Source organism: Dipodomys ordii, unplaced genomic scaffold (genome assembly GCF_000151885.1).
Source record: "Dipodomys ordii isolate 6190 unplaced genomic scaffold, Dord_2.0 Scaffold107, whole genome shotgun sequence".
Taxonomy (NCBI): Eukaryota; Metazoa; Chordata; class Mammalia; order Rodentia; family Heteromyidae; genus Dipodomys; species Dipodomys ordii.
Genome location: NW_012267323.1, coordinates 2,145,125 through 2,154,029, shown reverse-complemented (window position 1 = coordinate 2,154,029; position 8,905 = coordinate 2,145,125). Strand labels below are relative to the sequence as shown.

Below are 8,905 nucleotides of genomic sequence, written 5' to 3'. Positions count from 1 at the left end.
CCGGCTTTCTGTATGTGTGCGTGCTTTCTGCAATCTCGGACCAAGCAACTGAGCGGCTGGCTCTGATGGCCAACGGCACGGTACTGCTGCTGCGGATCACCCCTGCGGGAAGCGAGGGGGGTTCCATGGGGTTCATTCTGGCCGTGCTGGTGGAGGTGGGGGCACTGCTGGGCAACGGGGCCCTGCTGATCGTGGTGGTGCGTACCCCAGGATTACAAGATGGCCTCTATCTCGTGCACCTGTGCGTGGTGGATCTCCTGGCCGCTGCATCCATCATGCCATTGGGCTTGCTGGCAGCACCACCGTCTGGACTGGGCCGGATGCCCCTGGGCCCTGCATGGTGCCGGGCTGCGCGCTTCCTCTCTGCAGCTCTGCTCCCCGCATGCACGCTGGGTGTGGCCGCCCTGGCCTTGGCACGCTACCGATTCATTGCACACCCATTGCATCCGGGTATCCGGCCCCGGCCCGGGCTGGTGCTCACCACCGTGTGGACTTCAGCAGGGATCCTGGGTGTCCTGTCTTTGCTGGGACCCCCTCCCGGCCCGCCCCCTGCACCAGCCCGGTGTTCAGTGTTGGCTGGGGGGCTTGGACCCTTCCGGCCACTCTGGGCACTGCTGGCATTCGCATTGCCAGCTTTCTTGCTGCTGGGGGCCTATGGCAGTATTTTCCTGGTGGCTCGGCGCGCTGCCACCCTGAGACCTCCCGGACCCAGGCCTGGGGGTGCCCGGCTCCGCTCTGACTCCTTGGACAGCCGGCTCTCCTTCTTGCCACCTCTCCGATCTCGCCTGCCCGGGGGGAAAGCGGCTCTGGCTCCCAGCCTAGCCATAGGCCAATTCGCAGCCTGTTGGTTGCCTTATGGTTTTGCGTGCCTGGCACCCATCACCAGGGCTGCAGAGGCCGAGACAGCCGTCACCTGGCTGGCTTATTCCGCCTTCGCCATCCACCCGTTCCTCTACGGGCTCCTCCAACGCCCTGTGCGTCTAGCACTGCGCCGCCTCACCCGCCAGGCCCTGCCAAGATCCTGCGCGTCGCAAGCCTGGCACCCCGGGACTCTCCTACATCGCCTCCAGAGAACCCCCAAGGGCCCTGTTCTAGCCCCTTGCCAGGCACCAGATCACACCGGCCAGCTGGCAGAAGGGCAGAGCCCTGGCAGCAGCATGCCACAGACCACCTGAGACCCTCTTGCTCCTTCTGCTCTGGATAAAAGATGATGCCCAAGGGCCCAGCCCCGTCCCCCCACCCCCTGCCCCAGCTCAGGCCTCTGAAAATCTCCTGCCTCAACTTTTGGCTCTGAGGCAGGTAGTAAAAGTGGACTGTAAGGCTGGTGTGATCCCGAAGTTTCTCAGGACTCCGTGCTGGGCCTAACCTTAGCTGGGAGCCTTGGACACAAAACCTCCTTTATTTTTTTTTTTTTTTCTCCTGAGACCTGTTTTATTCATCTCCCCTAAAGGCTCCTCCTGTGTTAACTGTTGGAAACTTACAGACAGTCCCTGGCCCAGGGAGAACAAAAAAAGTGGGACAGGATGACTAAGAGAGCCCTAAGGTACCACCAGGCCCTAAAGTTCAGCCAACCCAGGAGGCACCAGAGGACAGACTTCCAGCAGGACTTCCCTGACAACCAGCAGCAGAGACAAGCTGAGGAAAAGCCACGGGAAAGCGCCATCTGCTTCTAACCCATTCAGACCACCACTGGATCTCTTTTGACACTAGAAGCAAGAGGTTGGATAAGATACCTCCCCAAAGCGTCTTGAGGCACCCCTAAACTGGCATTAGGGATGGGGCTGCAACCTAAGAGGGAGCTGGAGGATTTTTGTGGTTGGTTTTGCGTGTGTGTGTGTGTGTGTGTGTATGCACGCGCGTGTTTCCCACCCCAACATTAGCACCGTCCACAGTCTTCTGGTTGCTGAGAATATTTATTCAAAAAACAGGGATTGAAAAAAACTGTACAGAGAGTGCTGCTGAGAACGGGGCCCTCGTCCCCCACCCCCACCCCCTGCCCAGACCATGTCACCCCCTTCCCCTCCCCCAAACTCCAAACTCCAACACAGAGCCCTTGCTTTGGGGGTATAAATCCCTGACAAAGTCCAGCTAGTCCTTTTCCAGTCGAAAGGGTTATCAGTGAAAGCAGCCGGAAAATGCAGGGGTGCGGAGGGGGAGCGGGAGGGGAGCAGAGAGAAGGTTGTTCCCCCTCAGCCCACCCCCTCAAGCCCTCCTCTTCCTCCCTGATTCCCCACCAGGGCAACCGAACCAGAAGCCCCCGGGGGCGGGGGGGGGGACTGTTGATCTCCTAGCTTGGAAAGTGATCGAAGATGATCGGAAGCTCTAGGACTCTCTGGCAACTCAGGCTGTTGATCTATATAGCCCAAGAGAGTTGGTGGGTCTCCCAAGTGACCTTCCTGCCCAGAAACCCTGGGCTGGAAACCAACTCCCTTTCTCTGAGAGGACAAACTCTAGAAAGCCCGGGGGGGGCCTGGGGTAAAAGTAGGGGGGATGCATCCATGCGTCTGGCATTCGGGGGGGGGGCGCTTGGGATGTCCCCCATGTAGACCTCCCCTGCCCCCACCCCACACACACCCCAAAGTGGAGTTTCCTGGGGAGCAGGCAGGATACATTGGCAGCTCTTGCCTGGGCAGGGGGAGGGCGGCGGGGAGGTGGGTGGGGGTGAGGTGGGGGGTCCTGCCTGTCCCCCACCCCCCCCCTTCATCGTCTGTGCCTCAGCCGGCCTCAGTAGGGGGAGAATTTCTGCCGCTCAGCTTTCTTGCTACCATTGGCTGCTGCCATCTTGGCCGTGTAAGCCGCCAAGCCCGGCGGTGGCCCCGGGGAAGCAGGTGGTAGAGCCAAGAAGGGTACGGGTTTGAGGCCGATGAAGTTGGAGAGGGAGATATAGGGTGTTCCCAGTAAGCCTGGGGGAGCCGTGGGCAGGGCTGTCAAGGGCGGTGAGAAGGGGGTGGGCAGGTCTGCGGGGGCTGAGCCCGGTGTACCCCCAGAGGTAGACTTGGCCGTCTCTAGACTGGAGAGAGGAATACAGAGGGGGAGAGGAGGGGGAAAGTGAGGGTGAGATGACGTAGCCAGACCAAGGACCTAGTGCTGCTGTGTTGGGGCGGGGAGGTGGAAGGGCGAGGAGGGGAGACCAGACAAGTGAATCAAGCAGTAGGGGGGAAGAAACGGGTTCGGGAAAACAAACGAACAAAAATCAGGAAAAAGAGCCAGCAATGGGCCCGGTGCTGGTGGCTCACGCCTGTCACCCTAGCTACTCAGGAGGCTGAGATTGGAGGATGGTGGTTCAAAGCCAGCCCAGGTAGGAAAGTCTGTGAGACTCTGATCTCCAACCAACCACCAGAAAACAGGAAGTGTGCTGTGGCTCAAGTGGTAGAGCGCTCGCCTTGAGCTAAAGAGCTGAGGGACAGCGCCCAGGCCCAGAGTTCAAGCCCCATGACTGACAAAAAAAAAAGAGAGAGAAAGGAAGGAAGGAAGAAAGGAAGGAAGGAGGGAGGGAGGGAGGGAGGAAGGGAGGGAAGGAGAGAGGGAAGGGAGATAGGGAAGGAAGGAAGGAAGGAAGGAAGGAAGGAAGGAAGGAAGGAAGGAAGGAAGGAAAGAAAGAAGGAAGGAAAAAAAAAAAAGAGCCAGGCGCCAGTGGCTCACACCTGTCATCCTAGCTGAGATTAGGCCAGGTACTAGTGAATCATGCTTATATAATCCTCAGCTACTCAGGAGGCTGAGATCTGAGGATCACAGTTTGAAGCCAGCCCAGGCACGAAAATCCATGAGACTCTTTACCTCCAATGAACCACCAATTAAAAAAATTAAAAAAGCTAAGGGACAGTGTCCAGTCCCTGAATTCAAACCTCAGTACTGGCACTGGTATGCTGGCACACACACACACACACACACACACACACACAGAGGCAGCAATGGGCAGCGGGGACATGAGCAATGGACGCAGAGGAGGAAGCTGGGTAGAATGTCACAGGACAGTAGGAGGGGCTTAGGGGAAGCAGAGGACCAATCGAGAGAGAAAGGAGGTGGGCCCTCCCCTCCTGCAGCCACTCCGTGCTCACCAGGCAGTGATGAGGTACTGGGCCAGGGCGATGGAGACCGGGGAGCCGGTGATGGTCACGTGTCGCTCCCCAGCACCCTCTGCTTGGTTCCCGATCTTGATATGCGCCCCTGACATCTGCCTGATCTCGCTGATCTTGCTACCTTGGCGTCCGATCACGCAGCCGATCAGCTGGAGGGAAGGCGGCGTGCAACACTTGGATATAAGGCCCACCTTCCCACCCCCCACCCCCAATACCCTGGGTCCCCCTACCCACCCTTCCTACCACCCCATCTTCCCATGCTCACGTCATTGGGAACCAAGAATTCCTGGGAGCTGGTCTGTGCACCAGGATCCAGTCCTGAGGTGGAGAAGAGACTTGAATGAGGTGGGTGGGGTGGGGGGGGTGTCTAGGTCTGTCTGTTCAAGGGGGGGCTGTCCAGAGCCACGCCCATCTTCCCAGCTACTCAGGAGGCTGAGATCTGAGGATCACAGTTCAAAGCCAGCCTGGGACAGGAAAACCTATTTAGAAGATTCTCTCCAATGAACCACCAAAAACTCAACAAAAACAAGCCGGAAGTGTGGAGCTGTGGCTCAAGTGGGTAGAGTGCTAACCTTGAGGGAAAAATTTTTTAAAAAGCTCAGGGACAGAGCCCTAAGGCCTTGAGTTCAAGCCCCAGGGCTGGCATACCTAAAATGACTAAGAAGGTAGGCTGCCCCACTGCCTCCTGCCGGAAGTAAACTCACCTGGCACCACACTGGGTGAGGCGAAGGGGACTGCGTGGCCTGAGAGCTGCTGGAGCTTAGTGACCTGGGGGGGGTCAGAGGTCAGAGGTCAAGCGGTAGAAAAGGTCAGAGGTCAGGCAGTTCAAGAAGAGAAGCCTTGGGTTGGTGGAGCAGGGGTCGACTCACCTCAGCAGGGGTCACTGCTCCATATTGACCCTGGACAGAGAAGCCCTGTAGGGACAATGGCGGGGAAGAAGCCCAAGAGGGGTTGGGGGGGGGTCACTGTGGCAGGTCGGGACACATCAGCCAAGGTCACGCCTGGCCTCACCCCCTAATTTTTGTTTTGGTCGGTCGTGGGGCTTGAACTCTGGGCCTGGGCGCTGTCCCTGAGCTCTTCAGCTCAAGGCGAGCGCTCTACCACTTGAGCCACAACGCCACTTCCGGTTTTCTGGTGGTTCATTAGAGTTAAGAGTCTCACGGACTTTTCCTGCCCTGGCTGGCTTTGAACCATGATCCTCAGATCTCAGCCTCCTGAGTAGCTAGGCGTGAGCCACGGGTGCCCGGCTCCCCCCACCATCCCCATCCTTCCTGCTAGCCCCCTCCAATCATGCTTCCTTGCTCTCCCCTTGGGTCATTTCCCTCACCTGGTTGGCAGAGAGGAGAACAGAACCTAGGGAGAGGCTGGGGTGATAGGGGATGGTGGCTCCTTTGGGTGGGGACTGAAAGACACAAAGTACTCACTCAGCTTCTATTACCACACACACACACACACACACACACACAGAACCCAATAGCCTTAAAGCCCCCCCCCCATGCCCTGGAGTTCACCCCTGCAACACTCCCCTACCCCCACCCCAATGTCACTGGCATCAACAGGACTAGGGGGCTCCCCTCTCCCCCCTCCTCTGCCCTTCCCCAGAGCAGCACCTCCAGGATAACAGCACAGATCTGGCGCACACACAGGATGATGGCGTCCGGCACCCCAGACACGGTGACAGCACGCTCTGTGGAATTCGGGAGCAGGTCCCCTGCCACCTGCACCTGGGCTCCCGTGGTCTATGAAGAGAAAAAAAAAAATCAACAGCTACAGCCGAGTATGGTAGTGCACACCTATGATCCCCGCACTAGGGAGGAGGCTGGACAGAAGTGAGAGTTTCAGGCCAGGCGAAGGCTGTAAGAGTGGCAGGAAGAGAGAGAGAAAAGAAGAGGAGAGGGAAGGAAGAGAGGGAGAGAGGAAAGAAGCAGAGAGAGAGAGGAGAAAGGAAATACAGAGAAGCAGAAAGATAAATATAAGAGAAAGGAGAGAGCTAGATTGGAGGTAGGAAATAAAGAGATAGATAGATAGATAGATAGGGCCATGGCTCACGCCTGTCATCCTAGCTACTGAGATCTGAGGATCATGGTTCAAAGCCAACCCAGGCAGGAAAGTCCTTGAGACATTTATCTCCAATAAACCACCAGAAAAGCAGAAGTGGCGCTGTGGCTCAAGTGGTAGAGCGCTAGCCTTGAGCTGAGGGACAGCACTCAGGTCCAGAGTTCAAGACCCATGACCAATCAAAAACAGAAAGAGAGAGAGAGAGAGGAAGAAGAAGAAGACAGAGGGGCAGGGGGGCAGTGGGGAAGGAGAGGGAGAGAAGAAAAAAAAAAAAAAAAAAACAAGGCCAAGGCCAAAGCAAAGTGACTCCGTCTGGCAACTCTAATGGTCTAAAAGCAGCAGGACTGGCAGGCTCGGAGCTCCACCCTGGGGTTCAAAGCCACAAGCCCAGTTTCCCCTCTTACCACTAGGCAGTGCCCCTGCTCCTCACCTCCCGGATCTCTTTGATCTTAGTGCCAGCCTTCCCGATCAGTGAGCCACACTGGCTGGCAGGGATAACAAGGCGTAGGGTCACAGGAGGCCTAGAGACATTGCTACCATTTGTAGGAGCCGCACAAAGGTCCTGTGGCAGGAAGATGGGGCGAGGGGGGGGGTTGGCTATGCACGCTTCTTCTTCGTTAACTCTCTTCTCAAGTGCCACACCTGTCATCCATCCTGGTTACTCGGGACACTTGGGATCTGAGGATCATGGTTCAAAGCCAGCCCCGGGGTAATGAACATCCAGGAGACTCTGATCTCCAATGAGCTATGGCTCAAAGTGGCAGAGCACTAGCCTTGAGCAAAAAGAGCTCAAGGACAGCACCTAAGTCCTGAGCTTAAGCCCCATGACTAACCAATAGAAACAAAAAGGAGGGGGGGCCATACTGGCCAGGGTTGGCCGCCCCTCCTACCCATAGCCATTCTATGCAGCTGGAATTCTTCCCAGACAACCCCCCTTAGGCTTCCTCAGGCCCCGGCCTGCCCACGGACCTCATCCAACTTGAACGCGATCATAGAGACGGCGTGGAAGACAGCAGCTGTGGAGCCGGTGATGGTGGTGATGCGTTCTGGGCAGGACCCCTCGGAGATGGTGATCCGGGCACTGCTCTGTGGATAGAGAATGAGCCGCAGGGCAGCAGGGCCGCCTTCCCCTACCTCGATTGCCAGCAAGCCCACCGGGCCTTCCCGACTGGCCCAGGGAGGTGATGCGGTAGTGGGGAGCTCCTTCTGCACACCCCCATCCACACACCCTGGGGCTCCCTTCCTTCCCACCCTCTCTGCCCCAGCCTCACCTGCTCCCGGATTCGTTTCACAGTCTCTCCCTTCTGTGGGATGGATACGAAACAAACAACGGGCTCTTTTAGCTTCCATGGCTAATCACCTCTGAACCCTGGCTTCACCCACAAGCACCTTACCTTCCCAATGATGCTGCCCACTTCCTGCAAACAAGACCAAGGGTGGAGTCGGATGGGGACCAGAGCCTGGGGACCAGAGCCTGGGGCCCAGCCCCTTCCCTTCACTCAGGCAGGGACTCTTGTAGGAAGCCTGAGCCTTGGCCTGTCACTGAGGCCCCGCCCATGCACCTGCCAGACCACGCCCCCTCATACATGCCAGACCACTCATCATGCCAGGCCACGCCTACCGCTCTGCCCAACCACGCCCCTTCACCATGCCAGACCACGCCCACCACTCTACCCAACCACGCCACCATGGCCCATCACGCCCCCTCATACATACTGGGCCACTCACCAGGCCAGGCCACGCCCACTGCTCTGCCTAACCACACCCCTCACCATGCCAGGCCACGCCCACTACTCTGCCCGTCACGTCCCCTCATACATATCAGGTCACTCACCATGCCAGGCCACGCCCACCGCTCTGCCTAACCACGCCCCTCACCATGCCACGCCACGCCCACTACTCTACCTGACCACGCCCCCTCACCTTGCCATGCATCAACATCCTCAGCGTGAGGGTGATGCTGAGCTCCGGCTCCTCCTCCAGCCCCGCATCTGAGCCACTCATCGTGTCGGGCGGGGCTGGGGCCGCAGTGGCCTAGGAGTGTGTCCACGCTGTGACCTGCTCTGTGACTCTGGCAAGGGACAGGAGAAAACACACCCAGTGTATTAGCACACGTCTCCTTAGCTGGGATCATCCCCAGGTCCTGGAACCTATGCCGACCCCAAGTTATCCCCATCGGTAATTACCAAAATCCTACCCCATTCCCCCCAAAAAAAGTTATGCGAATTAAAATGAGACACATTGAAATCAGGCACCGGAGGCTCACGCCTGTCATCCTAGCTACTCAGGAGGCTGAGATCTGAGGATCGCCGGTTCAAAGACAGCCCCAGGTAGTAAAGTCAGTAAGACTCTTCTGTCCAATTAACCATCCAAGTGGAGCTGTGGCTCAAGTGGTTCAACACCAGCTTTGAATGGGAAAAAGCTAAAGGACAGTACCCCGGCCCTGAGTTCGAGCTTCAGGACCAGCACACATGCATGTAGTGTGCACACACACACACACACACACACACACACACATATACACAAGTACTCAGCCATTCTGAATTACCATTCCTTCTTCATCACAGATATCTATGTATCTAGAAAGACTGGGGATATAGCTCAGTTCGGTGGTACCATACTTTCCTAGTATATGCAAAGCCCTAGGTTTGAACCCCAGCACAAGAAGAAGGTAGAAGCTAGGCACTGGTGGCTCTCGCTTGTCATCCTAGCTACTCAGGAGGCTGAGATCTGAGGATCATCGGATCAAAGCCAGCCCAGGGCAGGAC

The 8,905-nt window shown here is 57.4% G+C and overlaps 2 protein-coding genes across 2 annotated transcripts; one reads left to right on the top strand and one right to left on the bottom strand.

The window, feature by feature from the left end:
* The first annotated feature begins 65 nt into the window (after positions 1–65).
* On the top strand, positions 66–1,175 carry Gpr62 (G protein-coupled receptor 62). Its single transcript, XM_013028046.1, has one exon. The coding sequence runs from the start codon at positions 66–68 to the stop codon at positions 1,173–1,175; it is 1,110 nt and encodes a 369-aa protein (XP_012883500.1).
* Positions 1,176–2,298: 1,123 nt separating this feature from the next.
* Pcbp4 (poly(rC) binding protein 4) lies at positions 2,299–8,204 on the bottom strand. The gene is made up of 12 exons (XM_013028212.1): positions 8,061–8,204; positions 7,532–7,555; positions 7,409–7,441; positions 7,107–7,223; positions 6,568–6,699; positions 5,690–5,818; positions 5,407–5,481; positions 4,949–4,993; positions 4,784–4,847; positions 4,345–4,397; positions 4,059–4,228; positions 2,299–3,010 (listed from the first exon to the last, which is right to left on the bottom strand). The coding sequence occupies exons 1-12, from the start codon at positions 8,139–8,141 to the stop codon at positions 2,725–2,727; spliced, it is 1,209 nt and encodes a 402-aa protein (XP_012883666.1). The 5' UTR covers positions 8,142–8,204; the 3' UTR covers positions 2,299–2,724.
* Positions 8,205–8,905: the final 701 nt, after the last annotated feature.